The sequence below is a fragment of the Schistocerca piceifrons genome, chromosome 1 (assembly GCF_021461385.2).
Source record: "Schistocerca piceifrons isolate TAMUIC-IGC-003096 chromosome 1, iqSchPice1.1, whole genome shotgun sequence".
NCBI lineage: Eukaryota > Metazoa > Arthropoda > Insecta > Orthoptera > Acrididae > Schistocerca > Schistocerca piceifrons.
In genome coordinates, this window is record NC_060138.1 from 172,469,711 (window position 1) to 172,490,579 (window position 20,869).

The 20,869-nt window shown below is 37.9% G+C and overlaps 1 protein-coding gene across 2 annotated transcripts in view; it reads right to left on the reverse strand.

Moving 5' to 3' along the window:
- LOC124795675 (HEAT repeat-containing protein 6) overlaps window positions 1–20,869 on the reverse strand; it is a 71,407-nt gene that overhangs the window by 19,186 nt on the left and 31,352 nt on the right. For both annotated transcript variants that reach the window (XM_047259750.1, XM_047259759.1), the window contains 6 exons: window positions 15,522–15,751; window positions 13,240–13,827; window positions 12,994–13,157; window positions 12,639–12,761; window positions 349–473; window positions 45–132 (listed from right to left, as the gene is read on the reverse strand). In XM_047259750.1, the coding sequence (XP_047115706.1) occupies window positions 45–132; window positions 349–473; window positions 12,639–12,761; window positions 12,994–13,157; window positions 13,240–13,827; window positions 15,522–15,751 (1,318 nt within the window). The remainder of the gene's footprint in view (window positions 1–44; window positions 133–348; window positions 474–12,638; window positions 12,762–12,993; window positions 13,158–13,239; window positions 13,828–15,521; window positions 15,752–20,869) is intronic.

Consider the following 20,869-nt stretch of genomic DNA (forward strand, 5'->3'; position numbering starts at 1 on the left):
GATTAAATAAATCTAAATCATTTAAAGCAATTTAGTCATCACACCTTTTCATTGTCCCTCGATGCCTTAATAGCAGATTCCAAAATTTTTGTAAACAAAGACTTGGGTATTTCTTCAGCTTCATCATCATCTCTGAAATTAAAAGGACATCCTTAAACAGTATCAGCAAAATGACATTGTCTACAAAACTGCAGTCATTGGACAAGATCACTGGCTAACATTGTATGTAACTAAATTTAAATTAACACAGGATTTGGTTCTAACAGATGCCTGAAACTAAAACCTCAACAAATTTCTGAATGTTCCACGTTATTTCGATTAACTGTCACAATTTCGTATCACACTCACACATTAACAATCAGTGCATCACTGACGTTGCTTAATGACCACGATGCTTTCATTCTTGTTCCAACATGGCTGTCACTCAATGCTTTAATTACAGCCTCTGCAGTATCTATCACAAACTGAATATCCTGAAAAAGAGAAAGTGAACAAAAATATAAATAAAACATTTGTGGAAGAAATCAGAATTCTTGTCATGTTAGTAGCAAAATCTATTGGTTCACACAGGTAATATTTAATTAAAAATTTACAAACAAAAAGTCTGTAGCAATAAGTAGGTACAGAAAATTTTGTCTAAGCAATAAAACAATAAATAATACAAAATTTGTTATTATTTGCTATTCCCATATAAAAATGTTGTAAACCTGAGGGCTGCACTTTACAAATATTGGTAACTGATAGTGAATGCTGAAACTGGGTTTGACTTCTTTCTCTACTCTGAACATTGCATGCAGTCTTTAAATACAGTAACAGTTGATTTAGTACATGAGAAACTATGGCTCTCGGTATGCTGTCAAACAAACCACATTTCAATAACAATTTTAGTTTCAGATGTGACATTTCCTGATATTTTTGCAGAATGTATCATACAAAAAAATGGAGTGTTTTTTAAAGTTCTTTAACATGGAGCATCAATTAAAACTATGTATTTTCCTAGAACACAAATATAAATATGACAAACCTTATATATTGCACTTAAGTTTAGCAAAACATGGCATCTGATACATTTCAACCTAACCTAGTCCCCAGCCTACATTATCACTACAAACTCTATTAAGTAGTAAAAATAATATCGAATAAATTTTCTTAGTGTTCCGTTTTATGTTCGGTTTTAGCCTCAGAAACATATTAGCATGATGGTACATCCTGTGAATGGCTGACAGAAACAAACTGAGCAGCCATGATATTATGTGTTCGTGAAGCTAAAGTGACATACTTCGTGATTTTAATTTTTTTACTTCTGTCCTACAAAATTATGCAATTTAACTGATGTGTCACATTACAGATCTCTTAAAACATGTATTCTAAGTTGAAAATTAAGTTTACCTCATTGTTGTGTGAAAATGAATTTCTGTAGATTGGACCAGTAGTGTTTCGAAAAATATGAAAGGATGAAGAATTGAGCAGAAGTGAAGAAAACAGTGAAACACACTGCATCACAGCTTCAAATTAGGCTACCAATTCTAATGTCCACAGATCCATGTATTATGTCAGTGTTTTCGACTCTAGGTTTCTGCATCAACCATGTGATGATAATGAACTCACTCAATGCTGACACCGCAAAGAGTCCATCATGTATACTTAGAATGGCATGTCTCACCTTTGTAAGATATTCTGACAACTTACAAATCCTTTCGTAATTTAGTGGGAAAGCAACTTCCCTTGGCAATAGGCTGTCTGGACATTGTCAAATGGCTTGTGCTGTGCTGACGTCAGTTTGTATTCCATGTTCAAAATTTAAATTTTCGGTGGTTGTTTCCACATTATAGTGAACTACTGATGGATTGGCGGCAAAGTCTCAGAAAAGAACTCTGGAGTTATGACAGTGCTCACTTTTGAAAAACTTTCTACAGCAGTGTTTCACCACACATACCATATGGATTCTCCCTCATGACATCAGTTTCTCAGAATTCCACAGGTGGAAAATCACTTTACAACATGTGTTTCACTTTCAACACCCACCTGGCTTAAATTTAATTTCTGTGGTCTCAGCATTTCTTTTCAGTAACTATTCCTTTTCTTCCCTCCATTTTATTTTTATGAATTTTTATTTTTCGACTTGTTTATTTTTGCCCACTCACTATCACCTGCCTATCATGTATAAAGCACTTAGCTCTCCGCTCTTATTGACTACTGATGAGGTTTTTTCAGTACTTTCTGTCTTGTTTATTGTTCTATCTTCCACCTTTTAAGTTCTTAAGGTTTACAAATCTCATCTGTTGCAGGCTACCACAACCAGTCTTTCCTTCTCTTACCATCCATTAAGTCTCCCCTGACCCAGGGTTCTCGGTGACTTTTCCGTAACTCTCACCATATCCTAAAATTCGTCAAGTCCTTTTCCTTCATTGCTCCTCCTCTCCCTTCAACTCTTTTACCAGAAAAAAGAGCCACTGGCCCTGAAAGCATGCAGATTTGCATTTCTTTTGTGTGTTTTTTTTCTTGCAGCCTCTTACATTTTCAGATATTTATTATTTTTGTTGATATATTTCTACAGTTTACAGTTGTGAAGTTATTTTTTTCTTTAATTGGGTAGATTTAATGGATTCAGTACAAATAACTTTCTTTTAAATGTAAATAAATGTGATCTGTGATCTTCATAAATACACTCCTGGAAATTGAAATAAGAACACCGTGAATTCATTGTCCCAGGAAGGGGAAACTTTATTGACACATTCCTGGGGTCAGATACATCACATGATCACACTGACAGAACCACAGGCACATAGACACAGGCAACAGAGCATGCACAATGTCGGCACTAGTACAGTGTATATCCACCTTTCGCAGCAATGCAGACTGCTATTCTCCCATGGAGACGATCGTAGAGATGCTGGATGTAGTCCTGTGGAACGGCTTGCCATGCCATTTCCACCTGGCGCCTCAGTTGGACCAGCGTTCGTGCTGGACGTGCAGACCGCGTGAGACGACGCTTCATCCAGTCCCAAACATGCTCAATGGGGGACAGATCCGGAGATCTTGCTGGCCAGGGTAGTTGACTTACACCTTCTAGAGCACGTTGGGTGGCACGGGATACATGCGGACATGCATTGTCCTGTTGGAACAGCAAGTTCCCTTGCCGGTCTAGGAATGGTAGAACGATGGGTTCGATGACGGTTTGGATGTGCCGTGCACTATTCAGTGTCCCCTCGACGATCACCAGTGGTGTACGGCCAGTGTAGGAGATCGCTCCCCACACCATGATGCCGGGTGTTGGCCCTGTGTGCCTCGGTCGTATGCAGTCCTGATTGTGGCGCTCACCTACACGGCGCCAAACACGGATACGACCATCATTGGCACCAAGGCAGAAGCGACTCTCATCGCTGAAGACGACACGTCTCCATTCGTCCCTCCATTCACGCCTGTCGCGACACCACTGGAGGCGGGCTGCACGATGTTGGGGCGTGAGCGGAAGACGGCCTAACGGTGTGCGGGACCGTAGCCCAGCTTCATGGAGACGGTTGCGAATGGTCCTCGCCGATACCCCAGGAGCAACAGTGTCCCTAATTTGCTGGGAAGTGGCGGTGCGGTCCCCTACGGCACTGCGTAGGATCCTACGGTCTTGGCGTGCATCCGTGCGTCGCTGCGGTCCGGTCCCAGGTCGACGGGCACGTGCACCTTCCGCCGACCACTGGCGACAACATCGATGTACTGTGGAGACCTCACGCCCCACGTGTTGAGCAATTCGGCGGTACATCCACCCGGCCTCCCGCATGCCCACTATACGCCCTCGCTCAAAGTCCGTCAACTGCACATACGGTTCACGTCCACGCTGTCGCGGCATGCTACCAGTGTTAAAGACTGCGATGGAGCTCCGTATGCCACGGCAAACTGGCTGACACTGACGGCGGCGGTGCACAAATGCTGCGCAGCTAGCGCCATTCGACGGCCAACACCGCGGTTCCTGGTGTGTCCGCTGTGCCGTGCGTGTGATCATTGCTTGTACAGCCCTCTCGCAGTGTCCTGAGCAAGTATGGTGGGTCTGACACACCGGTGTCAATGTGTTCTTTTTCCATTTCCGGGAGTGTATAACGTAACTGATAGGTATACTTTAATTTTCAATAACAGGAACATAGGGTACCTCAAAAACAAGCTATCAGAACCTAAACTGAAACTGGGCATAAAATAAAATGAGTTTTGTGTCTAGCTATAAGGTGTGTGTCGAAAAGTGTGTGATAAGGGAGTGTGGTCATGCCACTTAGTCCAGTAAACCAAAGAAAGTATGAAAAACTGTTGGACAAAAAGGTTACTGCTACCATTTTGCGGACACTAAATGAATCTTGTTTGTGGATTTTACGGAACACTGCACACAGTCAACTGTGAAGCCTACCGAGGCACAGTAAAAATATTGAGAAGACCAATTCAGAACAAGCAACGGCCTCTTGACTGTTGCTGTTTCATGTTTTCCATGACACTGCACCCCTACACTTCAGCCAGCAAACACAAGAATTGTTGCATCATTTCAACATCTGCCTTACAGCCCAGAAATGGATACAAGTAATTTTCAGCTCTTCCCACACATGAAAAAAAGGCATGGCTCCAAGTGCCTTGACTCTGACAATGAAGTCAAAGATGCTGTCACAAGTTGTCTGCAATGTCAAATGGTAGAATTTAATGGGAAGAGAATCTGTCAACTCATTAAGAGATACAATAAATACTTAAATTTGAATGATGCTTATTAAGAGAAGTAATACATAGGTTCAGTTTCAAAATTATTCCAATAAATTTGTTTTAAATAACTTTTCAGACAGTCCTTTATTAGGGTACAGAATTAGGGTAAATTTAATACAGGAATTTTCTCACAAACATTTAAGGTGTGTACAACTAATTTTAGAATCATTTTGACAATGAATAAATAAACTGTTATTTATAAGTAGATCATATCCTATCTGTGTTCAAATATTTGTTGTTTTATTTTTATTACTTGTTTGAACTACCCCTTGACCAGCATACAGCAGGTGGCATTTGACAGCAGAAATACCTACATAACAGCAAGTACTGCATGGATCTACGAATGCCATCTAGTGGGCCAAGGAGAACCTCCGAATACTACATCCCTACATAGTTCAATGATGATGGAAATTAACAGTCCTGTTGAAGAAACGAATGAGCAACACTTTTACAAAGCTTTTAGTTTGGAAAGAGCTTAGCAACTGCTCAAATAAGATGTTTGAGCACAAACACAAAGTTCAATATTAAGAAAGAAAAGAAAGTATTTTAATCAATGTATGATGGAAAAATAAGAAATTGTTAAATAACTACAGCTGTGCATTTTAGTACTGAAAATTTTGAAAAGCAAAACTGCAGTAATCACAGAAATAAATTAAAACAAATGTCCAATTTTAATGCATGTAACACAGTTTTTGTTTCTGAAAATCAAAAAAGGAGAAATGACTTATTGAAAATCAAATGCTAATCATTTTAATTGTGACTCCAATCTCAGCTGAGTTTCACATTTCAACTTGCAGAACAACATACAAGGTGTGATCAAAAAATGACAGGAATTTCTTAATTTATGTATCCAATATTCAAAACTTTTTTTTAAATCTTGTTGGTACACATGTTCCTGATGTATATTTGAATTTTGAGCTGCTTAGAATATTTAGTTCATTGTTGATAACTGAAAATGATGTGTGTTTCTAAGTGCTTGGCGAGGTTTTACTTTCAAAAAAGATGGATCAAAGATTTTTCATTAAATTTTGTTTGAAAAATGGAATAAAGTGCACTACCACATTCAAAATGTTGACTGTGGCTCTTGGTGAATCAGCTATGAATAAGACAAGAATTTATGAGTGGTATAAATGTTTCAAGGAGAGTCGAGAAGATGCTAAAGATGATGACTGCCCTGGATGTCCTAGCACATGAATTACTGATGTCAGTGTGGTAGAAGTAAAGAAAATGGTACTGGAAGATCACCAAACCATATCAGAGAGGTTGCTGATGATGTCGGAATATCCTTTGGTTCTTGTCAAGCAATGTTTTGGATGTATTGAGCATGAAGTGTGTAGCAGCAAATTTATCCTGAAACTGTTTAATTTCAACCAAAAATGACATTGCATAGACACCATTCAGGAATAAATGAATGAAGTTGACAACGATCAATAACTCCTGAAGAAGGTTATAATTGGTGATGAAACATGGCCAGTCGACCCTATAGAAACTGCCTCAAGAGCCTAGGAAGAAAAAAAAAAAAAAAAATTCGGAAAGCTCAATCACATGTGTAGATTCTTCTCTCTGTTTTCTCTGATTACAATGAGATAGTGTCTCACGAGTTCCTGCCCGATGGTCATACAGTCAACAAGGAATATTATCTGGATGTTATGAACCAACTACATTAAGCAATCTGAAGAAAATGACCAGAATTGTGGTAAAACCACTCTTAGAAACTGAATCATGATAATGCTCCCTCTCACACCTCAATGCTTGCTCAGGACTCTTTAACAAAAAACAAACCCATTATGTCGCCTCAGCCAATATATTCACCAGACATGACACATAGGGACTTCTTTCCATCCCCAAGGCTGACGAGAACCACAAAAACCATAACAAATAGTGAGTTCCAGACATGCTTACAAGATTGGAAAAAAAAAAGTGCTGGCACTAGCGTATTGTTTCTGAGGGGGATTACTTTGAAGGGGACAACACTGATCTTGATGAATAAATAAAGATACCTTAAAAAAAACAAAACTGCCATTACTTTTCAATCATAGATCTTCTTCGTGATCGAGGGAATGTACTTAGTAACAAATTAAAATACTATTTGTTCATATTTTCTTCGACCCTATCAGAGATGGGTTCATCAAACCAATGCTATTAGCATGACTGCCATAACACAGATTAGGAAATAGAGGAAATTTGCATCAACCTGCTAGTGGGTTGTCATGGGGAGCAGGAGGAGAGAGGAGCAAGGTATGCAAGCATCATTTATGCTGGCAATCTAGACACTTGGAGCAATAACAAATATAAATTCAGCCTGCAGAGGTAAAAAAATGCTTAATACTTAGTGTCACTGAAATATCATGACACGAAACTACTAAGCGACAGACAACATTTCACAACTGAAAATAATATGGATATGAAAAACGCAAAACAGAAACTTGTTTTGGGTAGATGCCAAACTTGATCAGTTTGATGGCAGATGACACATTCTTTAAATGTTTATATACTTCAAAGGCTGGATCAAAAACACAGATATTTGATAATGAACGTAATGACAGGTGTATAAAGACATTTGAGATGTAAAATAAAGGAATTGGGCTGGAAATGATCATGTTGCAGTAGTAGCAGTTTTAAATACAAAAGGAACTTGTTTAGAGAATATCTGTAGCAGAAACAATTATTTTGAAACTCAAACAACACTGTGATTGTTACTCTTCACAAGAAAGGTGACATAAAGATCAAATTGCCTCCTCTCTTGTAATGCACAATATGTTCACAAAAATTATCATCAGCTGCACAGGAAAAAAACCACACTATTCTCATTGAGTAAAGGGACAAGCTGACTTTAGAATGGATGCAGCACAATGGCCATTTGTGAGTGCTGAAAGAAATTACAGAACAGAGTATGCCACACTGTATGGATTTCACAAATTTTGAAAATGTCTTTGACTTAGTGGTGCACAAGCAGTGGTCAAGAAATGAGGTCTTGGTTCAACCTACATTAGTACAATCAAAAATATATATGTCAATGCTACAGTTTCCATGAGGCCTCATAAGGAAAGTGAAGAAATTCATAACTGAAGGAGGATTCAAGTAAGGAGATCATCCATCTCAAAAACTATCCTCTACAGCCCGAGAAAAATACTGTTTACATCCGCTGCACACAAAATTCAACAGTGAGCATAACAATTTAATAGATCAGCTTTGAAAGTAGACCTGAAAATCAAGTAAATGAGATTTAAGACATGTATAATAAATAAATCAAAAAGAAAGCTAAACAAATAAACAATGAAGTCACAGAATCACTAGGTGAGTTCCTGTATAAACAGCAGTTGTATACCATGTCTGGGTACACAGCAAAAGAAATAAATAAAAGAGGAAAGTTTTCTCGAGTTTTTATATTTAACTAAGAAAGGTGGGTTAAGTTCATTTTATTACGTTTTTCTTCAATGACTCTAAAATCATCTTCACTAGACTTAACTTTAAAGGAAGATAGAAACAATTGGTCTTATTCTGTAATGAGTGCATTCATCTGACTGACAAAGCATTATCTTTCCTTTGAGGTAATGTAATAAAATACATCTCTGACATCCCTTAAAAGGGAAGACAATCCTTACAAGAGTTATATAACCCCCTTATCTTGTCCAAAATTATGCCAACATTGTTGGGAAAAATAAAGAAAAATTTGCCAACATGTACGGCAAAGTTGAGGGAACATACTTTTGATCAATTTCTGTATACAACTTTCTGCTGTCTACAACTATTGTGGACCACAATCTTCAACAGGGATGTATCCAGACTAAGGTACTTTGCTTTTTTTTTATCATTGTTTGTGCCATCAAAATGGAAATATATAAGTTAACAATATTTGCTGTTCTTGACCTTTTTAAGTGGGGAGAACATATGGATGGGGCCAACAGGGAAAGGCGAGGGGCAGGTGGGGTGCAAGAATCTATCATGGTTGTTAAATAAATTTAATTTTTACAACATAACATGCAGCCGATCAATATGATTCAATCAATAAATTATAATTTTATACCTGGATCAGAATAACAATGTGATAAGACAGCGAAGCACTGTTGAGTGAGGAAGTGGGCGATGCCTGTTCAATGGTGCATGTGCACACAATATGATTGCAACAGCAACAGCTGTGCATTTCCATTCTATCTTCCCTCCCTTCAATATCCAATACTGAGTTCACTTTGCTGGATAGTAATATCTCTTGCTTGATAAACACACTTCTTTGTATAAAATGGTACTATCTTCCTTCATTTGTATTTGTATAGCTCAACAAAAGCCACAAAATATGCACACTCTCATACAATAATTAGTGTGAATCACATTTAGTTGGCCTATTCAATACAAAGGACAGTACAATGGATCTGAATCCTTCATGTAAATACAAGAACGCAATTAATGATATGAATAAAATAGAGGGAAACATTCCACGTGGGAAAAATATATCTAAAAACAAAGATGATGTGACTTACCAAACGAAAGTGCTGGCAGGTTGATAGACACACAAACAAACACAAACAAACATACACACAAAATTCAAGCTTTCGCAACCAACGGTTGCTTCATCAGGAAAGAGGGAAGGAGAGGGAAAGACGAAAGGATGTGGGTTTTAAGGGAGAAAACTTAATGGGGTCGTTGTGGGGGTGTTGTGAAGATGACATGGTATTAGAAGGTGGAAAGTGTAACATGAGGCTGAAATGAAAATGAAAATAAAAATATATGGGGAGAGATAAAGGTGAACTAGAAAGCAACTGGAGATCTGGTGTGAAACAAGGCGAAAAAGTGCTGGTTAAAGCTGGGCTATGTTGATCCTGTGGCGAACTTGGGTTGGTAGACAACGATGTGCACAAAGGTTAGGTGGTTGTGTTGCCGGCAAAATACGTTAAAGGGTGGAGAAATTCGGGAAAATTTGGAAAAAACTTCATGTAAATGTATTAAAAGGAGTGGTTTTATGGTGGCAGATTATGAAAATGAGGCTAACAATTGTCTGACGAAGAAATAGTGACATTAAAACCTGTAGGAAGCGGCTAAAAATGATCAGTGATGTGGGAAAAACGGAAATGGAAATAAAGCGAAAGTTATTAGAACTAGCCAAAATGGTTATTTAATAGGTGAAAGGAACTGTTTGTGAACTGGAAGGAACCACAGGAACTTAAAATCCACATCCTTTCGTCTTTCCCTGTCCTTCCCTCTTTCCTGATGAAGCAGCCGTTGGTTGCGAAAGCTTGGAATTTTGTGTGTATGTTTGTGTTTGTTTGTGTGTCTATCAACCTGCCAGCACTTTCGTTTGGTAAGCCACATCATCTTTGTTTCAAGAACACAATTAAAAATATAAAGTGCTTAAGTACTTATTAATTACTGTAGTCTGCATGTAGTACATGTACAGAGTGGAATTCTTTAACAATGATATGAAATTTATTATGGTAACGTCGCAGACATTATTCACTCAAAATATTAACACAGTGGCAACAAACACTTACGGAAGATTAATTACAGAAAACTGCAAATACCAATTCGGAGTCACTTGCTTCTTCGATACTGTCATTACTAGGCTTTGATCTGTGGAAAAGACACACCCACGCTCCCTTCACTTTCCCTGATTTCTTTAGTATCAGTTTCTGTGTAGTGTACACCATTACTCCACTTTTTCAGCATTATTTGTGCCACTTCTTCCTCTAACAGTTTCTGAATTTTTGTCACAGTGAAGCTTTTGTTATTTGTTGTTATATAATGTTTGATCTGCACCCAAAACCATTTGATGGCATTGAAGTGGCAGTGATAAGGAAGCGGCCTAATAACCCTGTGACCGTGTTCTTTAGCCATCTTGTCAACAACATACTGTTCTCTTTTCATCGTCATCACTGGAACTTTTTAAATAACTGAATGGGGCGGGGCATTATCCATCACAGTAACTGACAACCAATGTAAGTTTTCCAGTAGCTGCCCTTTGAAGGAGTTAAGAAAACTATCATGATCCATCTCTTCATGTTAGCTGTTTGTCTTCCTCAATTTATAATGCTGCAGATAGGTCAGTACAAAACCAGATAAACTTCCAGCATAAGGCAGTAACTCTTGTTCCCTTTTCCATGGCAAATCCTGTATTTCTGGATGTAGTTTCATCAGCTTAATCTTTTCTGATGATTGTCTATGTTTCATCAAGCCACAAAATGACTCCAAATGGCACTTTAACAATGTTTCCTAAAAACTGACAACACCACACAACAATATCACTTTTCTCCATTATAATTTTGTGTCCATTAATGTTTTTGTACATGAAAAGGAAGACTCTGACAATTGTTAACTAACAAGTCTTGCAGCCACTGAATAATTCTACCTCACTTTACAACAGGGTCATACCGAGGCAATGGCAAGATAGGTGCCCACCGAGGATGCGGGCACAGAGGGGGGCACAAAAACTGACAGGAGAGAAAACAAGATGCTTTTGAGAATAAACCTTCCCCTCAACCCAAGTCTGTAAATACATGCTGTTGTCACTGCACCCAAACAGCTGCATAAACAAATGATTACTACCGAACAGGCGACAAACAGATTGTGTGCCAAAAGTGCACTTGGTTCATATAGCTGCCACCTACACAACTCACTCATGTTCAGCAACAGAAGTTTTGCTGCTACTTTGCTATGGAAGTGTAGGATAATGGCAGGAGGGTGCTGACACGAACATGCCATCTGACAAAGCTTTCGATTTCTGTCATCTGAAGACTAGAGTGAAACTGTTTAAGTTAGAGTGCTTCAAAGTATTTGATACAATAATAAGTGCACTGAAAAACAGATCTCACATGTAACAATCCATTTCATCTCACTTCAATTTACGATTGAGAACGTCTTAAATGAGAGCTCTCTATCTTATTTGGAAAAATAAATACCAGATTTTGCTGTCAAATATAGAAGAAATACCCATACAGCTGAGCTAGTTAACAAAACAGTGTGTTTCAAATTCTAGTAGAAAGAGCTGAAAAGAGAACTGACACAACTTGCCATTTCGATATCCTGAAGTGTCTTTTAAGGTATTAGTCATATGAGACACTTATCTAAACACTGAATAGATCAAGTGCCTGCACCGTCTTATCAATGCAGTTTCAGCTATTAAAGACAATAAAAAACTACTGGAGGTAGAGAATAGGTGAAGTTACCTTGTCAGCTGTTAAATTTGACTTCAATGACATAATCAATGATTTTGTTTGTCTAAAGGCAATGGAAATGAAAATTACATAAAACTCCATTTTTTAAAAGGAACATGTTCTCCACATTTAATTGCAGCCTTTTTTCTTTTATTTCTGATTAGTAATTTATGAGGAGGAAACAAAATCTGTTCTTTATTCTATATCAGTCTAAGATACAATAGCTACCATAAACAATAGGACATAGATTTTGTTTTACTTTCAGTTTTTTTAGATTGTAATTTATTTACTACAATTATGTATCTCATTTGTCATAAGCAATATTTTTCATTTATATAGGCCATCTAAAAAATATTGTTCAATAATGCTCTATTTTTATTAAACCTACATTACAAATTACAAAATTTCCTAAATAGAAAAAAGTCACAGAAAATTAGTTTTTCTGAAAAAGATTCAGATTTTCACTGAAAGCTTCACACATTCTGTAATGCAAAACAAACTCACTGCACAAAGGAACAAAGAACTCAATGAAACAGATCACAACTGTTAGTTTACTGGCCACAAGTGTCATCTGCAACTGGCTAGTAGCTGTAGAAGAGATATTTGGTAAAGATGAATGGAACAGAAGGCACAAACAAGTGCCTTCTCCAGTTCTTGCTATATAAGCAGTGCTGTAAGAACCTAGATGTTTATCACTTTGTTGTTCTGATCCAGGCATAAATTGATACTAACTACCTAGATAAAGTTTGGTATATAACTTGCCTGTCTTAGTCCTGTAAACAATATGTAAACAGCAAGTGCTCTAACCGCAGCTGCTCTTACATTGGTGTCATCATCAGAAGTGCAGCCAAACAACAGTGTAATGATGAGAATTTGCTTTTCCCTCTAAAAAAAAAAATAAAATAAAATAAAACAACAATAACAACATTATTAGTAAGTAAAACATGATCAGATGTTCCAGTCTAAAAAAATATGCTATGGCAGTTTTTTGTTGGATGTCCTCATTAAATAATAACAAAAAGTATAGTCAAATGAAACTATAATTCCAGAGACATTTTCAAGTCTAGTCAAGTATAACGTTACTCATTTATTAAGACATTTCTTAATTATACAATACCGGCAACTCGTCAAATACATCTGATGTCATGTTGGCTAAGCAATCACAACCTGCAGTACGCAAAGCTGGTTCATTCATATTTTGAACGAGACAAGTAATTGGTCCACACAGCATTGTCTTCCAGAACAACATAGCTGAAGCAGTAGAAATCGCAGATTCATCTCCTTAAACATAAATTTAAAATATATTCATTTTCAGAAATGAAACATATTAGGCAGAATACAAATAATGAATAGAGTAACATACCTTGCTTAATGTCCTGCAGCAGCATACTTGCAACAGCTTCTATTAATCTTCCAGCATGTAACAATATTGTAGTATCACTATCAGTAAAACCAATCTCAATTGCGTCAACTACAAACTGCAAATAAGGAGACACAAGTGACGGAAAATGTGATCTACAGAGCGCCGAGACAACCTGATATGATTCTACTCGCACTGGTACTGGACAGAGGCACTTTACAGACTGCTGCTCCATTTTTTTATTTTGATCCAATGACAAGTGTTTCCTCAACTCAATGCCTAAATTTTCTAAACTAATTTCAAGCAGCCATGACATTTCATTCTTAGTTTTCGCCTCTGTAGTCACTTGTTCAGTTTCCTCATCCAGCTCACTATCCCCATCACAAAGATTGTCTGTTTCATTTCCAGAAATGTCTTCTTTTCTGTCTTCAGCATTATCAACTCCTGAACTTGCATAAACAGGTACAGAAAAGTTTTTATGCCATTTTATCTTTAAAGGTTTTTTCAGGATCTCCATAATTTCTGGTACTGAAGGTTCAACACATATAATTGAACGGAGGACATTAAGACTTGCGACTTGTATATTCCAATCTAGAAATGCACAAGAGAGAGAAATGAAAATGAAATTAATTTAAAAAACAGTGAAAATAATACAAAAAAGATCATAAATTTACTGTCTCAGTCACTTTTATTTTAGACAACACTAAATGTTTCAATTATTATGCCATTACTGTCAGTTTGATGTTTTTACATCATGAGACTGACTTGTGACATGCTTATGTGTTGTTTATTTAGCAGACAACAATATGGCAAGAAGGTTATGCATTGTCTTGCATGCAAATCTGGAAGAACATACTTTTAAGCTGTCATAGCCCACACATTTCAGTATCACACTGTGATTCACACACACCTGAGATCTCCAAGGACCTCCCTTTCAGGCATACAGTGCCAGTCATTAGCCAGGTGTTTTGACACTGCTGAGACTACCCATGGCCTTTATTGTTTAATAGGTTTCATCTTTTTGGCAAGTTTAAAGTGCTTTAATGTGGAGGTATGATTTTTCCATGGAGAATTTCAATGAAAAATCTAGCGAATACTGTGAAGTTAATGTTTGGTAGAAACACAGGCAGACCAGTTTTTTTTATTTTTTTTTAATTTTAGATCCATAAACAGATTCATTAAAAACTGAAAATGGATTAACAAGTATTTAACAATATTTAGTCCAGAAACGTTTATGAATAGCGAAATTCTGCGTGACTCACTGAAGTGTCGGAACATTGATGCTGTTGATGACCGCCTGAATGGCTGTTTTCAGTTCAGCAATGGTTTTGGCGTTATTGTTGTACTCCATATCTTTAATATAGTCCCACAAAAAGGAGTCCCATGTATTCAGATCCGGAGAATACGGGGGCCATTCGAGGCCCATGCCAGTGGCCTCTGAGTACCCCCAGAGCCATAATGCGGCCCCAAATTTCTCCTCCAGGACATCAAATCTCTCCCACTTTGATGGGGTCGAGCTCTGTCTTGCATGAACCACATCTTGTCGAAATCTGGGTCACTTTGGACAATGAAGATGAAATCATCTTCCAAAACCTTCACGTACCGTTCAATAGTCACCAAGCCATCAATGAACATCACACTAACTACTCAGTGACTGGACACTGCACATCACACAGTCACATGTTGAGGGTTAAGAGGCTTCTTGATCATGAAATATGGATTCTCAGTCCCCCAAATGTGCCAATTTTGCTTATTGATGAACCCATCCAAATGACAGTGGGCTTCATTGCTAAACCAAACCACTAATTCCCATCATGCAGTTTGAATGTCCTAATGCAAACCGTTCAGAAGTTAGTTCAATAACTGTCATGCTGTATTTTATTACAAGAAAAGTAACAGTTAAATTAGCTTCCCTGAAATTTCACAATAACAGTACAATGTTACACAACTTCAACCACAAAAAAAGAGAGACTAGTAGCATAGTATTTCAGAATTGAAGCAAATATGAAGAAATATGGAGCTGAGAGTACAAGTATAAACAGACACCCAAAACCAAGTTTTCCGGTGTTATGCAGTAATCAGTAAAATCAAATTCACACCCAAAACCAAGTTTTCCAGTGTTATGCAGTAATCAGTAAAATCAAATTCAAACAATCCATTTAGGGCCAGACAAAGTACATCAAATACCAAAAGAAACTTATTTAAACCCATTTGCCCACATCTAATAGTTTTTGAGTTCATCAATTCTATGGATACAGGAATGAAGCCTACTGCAAAGAACTCACCTTTGTGCCTTAGAAAAGCTCTTGTGTTCCTAACAACTTTCATAACGAGCCCATGGCTCAATCTATGGTACGGCGTATTTTGCACCAATCTTGCTACGCACTTCAGAAGCTGGATTATTACAGGAACTGAATTTTCTGCAGAAAGAGCCAAACACAGGGAACGATGAATTTCTTCAATAATATTTCCAACAGTTTCTGAGTATGGTGTGAATGCTGCACAGCGTTTTCCACTATAAGAACAAACATTTAATTGATGATGTCTTTCTTACTCATATGTAACTAAAATAGTAGTGCAATGTAATTGGATTGATAACACATCTATTCGCCAAGTGGTGGGAGGAGAATACACATATAAAGCTTAAGTAAATGTGCAAGCTTTAGGAGTCAGTGGCTCCCCCTTCTGGCAGAGGGGCTGGAGGGGAAGGAAGACGGAAGAAGGAAAAGGGCCAGGAAGTTTTAAGAATTGGGAAGAGTTCACAAAAATCAACAAGAACCCTGAGACGGGGGAGACTTAATAGAGGGGATAAGAAGGAAAGACTAACTGTTGAGGGCTGCACTGGACAAGATTTGAAAACCTGAAAGCTTAAAGATGGAAGGTAGAGCAAAAGCAAGACCAAGATTACTGATCACACATCATACATGAATTAATATGAGTGGAAAGCTGAGTCACTGAATGTGGAGGGGGAAGGGGGGAAGGGGGAGGACAGATAGATCAGAAAGTGAAAGATACAGAAAATGGAGTGAAAGAAAAAGTTACTGTGAAACAATACTGAGACCTCAGAAAATAACACAAGTTAAGGTCAGGCAGGCGGTGAGAACCAATGACATAACACCTGTTCTCCTACCGGCAGAGTACTGAGAAACTGATATAAGGGGAACATCAGGATATTGTGTTTTTCTAGTATACACCCTCTGTCCATGTCCATTCATCCTAACTGATAACTTGGTGGTAGTCATACCAATACAGAAGGCTAAACAGCATTTACATAACTCTGTTTACATACTAGCTGGTACAGTACAAGTCATTTCACAGGTGGCTCTCCCTTTGATAGTATGTGTTTTACCACTAACAGGGCTGGTGTGGAGGGTGCAGTGGGGTTGGTCACAAGGGGAGGATCCATAGAGTGCAGAAGCAGCACAGAATCTGATCAGTATATGCGAAGATAGTGAGGCACCGAAAAGCTGTTCTAGGTGCGGTGGGCAAAATGTCACACTGAATGGACCTCATTTCAGGGCATGATTTTAGGAAGTTACAGCCTTGTCAAAGTAGTTGATTAACACACTCCAGAGCAGGATAATACTGACATGAGTTGTACACCTATGCAGTCTTTTGGAGGGATCAGCAGTACCAGGATTGGATGTGATGGTCCAGGAAATCTGCTTTAGAACTACGCTGGTGGGGTAATTATGTCCAGGAAGGCTGAGTTGAGAATGGTGGTGTATTGCTGTAAGACTCCATCTGAAAAAATATGTTTGCCTCATATTCCAAGGCTGTATGGGAGGGAACATTTGACATGGAGAGGATGGCAACTGTCAAAATGCAAGTACTGTTGTTTGTTAGTAAGTTTAATGTGAACAGAAGTGTGCAAACTGATTCAAAGTGAGGATGAGGCCAATGCCAAGGACAAACGCACAAAAAAAAAAAAAAAAAAAAATAAAATAAAAAATAAAAATAAAAAAAAGAATCAGGAATAGGACAATGTGAAATTTAATTGGGAAAATATATTTAGAGATCCTAAAAATTTTAACGGTTCAGCTCACCATGAGTCCATATGGCAAATTTGTAACAGCCTTTTGTTGTGCCTATCTACGACTCAGCATATCCGCTACATGGTGAGTACCAACTTTCCTCTTCATAACATTGTTGCATTCCAGCCTGGACTTTCCATTGTTTGAAAGATGTTACCAATGTATTTAAACCAAATCAGGAGCGGAAGACTTTTGGATCCCAAGAAAGCCTCCTCCAACTGACCTATGGAAAGTTTAGTACAGGAAGAAGTCATCCTGGTTCCCATGGCCATGTCCCTGATCTATGTGCCTAACCCTCAAAGGTAAAGTAGCTGTTGGTAAGTATAAAGTTGATTAAGGTAAGCAGAAAGGATGTCATAGGTCTGGAATGAGGCGGCCATTGATTGAGGAAAAGTTCAACAGCAGACAAACCATGTATATGGGGGATGTTGGTATAGATGGAAGTAGCATCAATGGTGACAAGCAAGGTGTCTGGTGGGAGTGGGAAGGGCACAGATTTCAGACAATCTAGAAAATGGCTGGTGTCTTTAATATAGGAGGGAAGTCTTTGTACTACTGCTTGCGTATGTTAATCAACAAAAGCTGATATACATTCAGGGGTGCTTTGAAACCATAAACTATGGGATGGTAAGGGGGACTGGGTTGTGGATCTTAGGAAGAAGGTAAAAGGTGTGGGTATGTGGTTTGGGTGGGCTAAGTAGTTCTATGGACTGAAGTGTTATTCGCGAAGTTCTGAGGAGGGACTGTAGGTCAGTTTGTATCACCGGGATGGGTTCTTGATGGCAGATGCTGTATGTAGAGATATAAGGCAGCTGACATAGTCCCTCATTTACATACTCCCTTCAATCAGGTACCACAGTGGTAGATCTTTGTCCACTGGGAGGATAAATATGCAGTCATCAGTTTTTAGGGATCAAAGAGCCTGGAGTTCTGCAGAGGACGGATTAGGGTTATGTTGTGGGGTCCTGAAAGATTTGTGAAGCAATGGTGGATTGTTAGAAATTCTTGGAATGTCTCCACATATCCTGATCAGACCCTATGATCCTTCTGCACCCATTTCCCTAACCTAGAGCTCCTACCCCTGCAACTGTCCCAATGTAAATCTTGTTCTATACAGCCCTCCTATCACCAGCTATACAAGCCCTGTAAGTGGCAAAATGTATATTATCAAAGGGAGAGACATCTGTGAAATCACTTTCTGTATACTAGCTGTTACGTAAATACTGTTTGGTCTTCTACATTGGTATGACTACCACCAATTCTTCCTCCTGACACCCATTTCTCACAACTCCACAGATGGGAACTGGCGTAACAACATGACCTTGGTTCTCACTATCCACCTGGCCTTAGTTTATGTTTCTCCAACCCAGCATTTCTTCTCAGTGTAACTATTCCTTTCTGCATTCCCTTTTAGTTTTCTGTATCTTTCATTTTATTACCTGTCTATTTTTTCCCACCCTATCTCTACCACATAAAATATACTTAGCTTTCCGCTCTTATTAACTGTTGCACAATGTTATGCCAGTTCAAAAATGTTCAAATGTATGTGAAGTCTTATGGGACTTAACTGCTAAGGTCATCAGTCCCTAAACTTACACACTACTAAACCTAAATCATCCTAAGGACAAACACGCACACCCATGCCCGAGGGAGGACTCGAACCTCCGCCAGGACCAGCCGCACAGTCCATGACTGCAGCGCCTTAGACCGCTCGGCTGATTCCACGCGTGTTATGCCAGTAATCTCTGGTGTTACTTCCACATCTTCCAACTTTAAGCTCTCAAATCTTGTCCAGTGCTGTCCCCGACAATCACTCTTTCCTTTTCATTCCATCCGTAAGTCACTTTTCAAAACTCTCCTCATTTCCTAAACTCTCAAGTCCTTTTCTTTCATTCCTTTTCCTTCTCATTCCTCTTCCTTCCCCTTCAATTCTTCTTCCAGAAGAAGAAGCCACTGGCTCCTAAGGCTTGCACATTTACTTAACCTTTACACATGTTTTCTCCTGCCACCAGTTGCTGAGTACATATTTTATCTATATAATTAGAGCATATATTCAAAAATAGATTTTTTTTTTTTTGGTGGAATGTAAGTGCAGTTTGTTTACAGGAATATTTGAGGAGATTCCACTATTATCTAAATCTGACACTGCTCTTATGGCGCATTGCATTGTAACATTATCAATAGTTAAAATGACTATTATACAAATGATATGTACATATGTCAATCTATAGAGTTACTTTCTATCCTTAGGTTCAGGATATAATGTTTGTTATTGTCTCCTTGCTAAAAATCAATATAAACTGAAAGGAAACCATAACATGTCACTTCATAATTTCTTTGTTTATTATCCTGTTAATGGTTTCAAGTTGACTTGGTTTAACTTTAGATGGTTATGCTATTTGTAGAATACCGAATTATTATTTCCACATCACTCAGCTTGGCAATGTGGAGAGAAGCCCAGACCAAAAGAAATATACATAGAAGTATTTGTGTATTTTGTACATAGTCAATAAGCTCAATTTATTTTTCAATCAGTGTTATAAAAGAAAAGAAAAATATACAACTATGAGCTGCGGATTGAGATCTCAACCATGCTTGGGACAGATAAGATTTTCATCAGAAAATGTCATTATGAACACAGTAGATAAAGGTGATGTCTGCACAAGCTTACCACTTTTATACACACTAAAACAGTGTACAATTATCATATATAAGTTACCATGTTAACTGATGTGTGTGTGCATTTATAAATGGCTGTCTCACAACTTTACCAAAGATCAATTTAAGGAATATATTTTACTTTTTTTAGTGCACTTAATCTGGTTACCAAATAATACAGCTGCAAAACAGCACTTTCAAAAAGTGAAAAGCTCTTCATATTATCTGTATTTCTATAGCACAGTATTGTTTATTTTAAGTCATTGTTTCCTGCAAAATATATAGAATAACATTAAAAAATATAAGAGGTTTGATATGATGTTATAAAATTTAAGACCTGCTTATTTCACAGCATAGCACTTTTCAGATCCAACTTGAAATTATCAGCATATTCACACAGTATTTTTTATATAGTTGCACAGGAAAACTTTATTATCCAATATCATCCACATATTACTGCACATTAAATATCTACTGGTGGGACTATGTATTATAAATAAACATTTAGAAGTCTTTAAATGAAATCATATCTCATTCCTTCTATAACAGTTGTATGGTGATATTATTAATTGAATGTTTGTTTGGAACAAGGTGCTTGCCATATGTGAATTTGTTCAGATTTCAGGATATTGGATCAACTTTAACCCATTTTAATTTATCTTCCCATCTGTCCAAGGTAAAGAGGAGCAATCACTACATTCAAGTTGACATGTGCCTAACCTTTGATCTTTGATGCAACTTGTTTGCTTTCTTGTTACACGTGAGAGTCTGATGTGGTTTATTTCTAGTGGAGGAATTTCTTTCAACGCCGTAAGACCGTAACAGGTTTGCTATTTTGTATAGCATTAAGACATAAGATTGAATAATGATACATATTTGACTGGGTTACGCTGATTTCGGAGAGCTGGTGTGTGTGTGTGTGTGTGTGTGTGTGTGTGTGT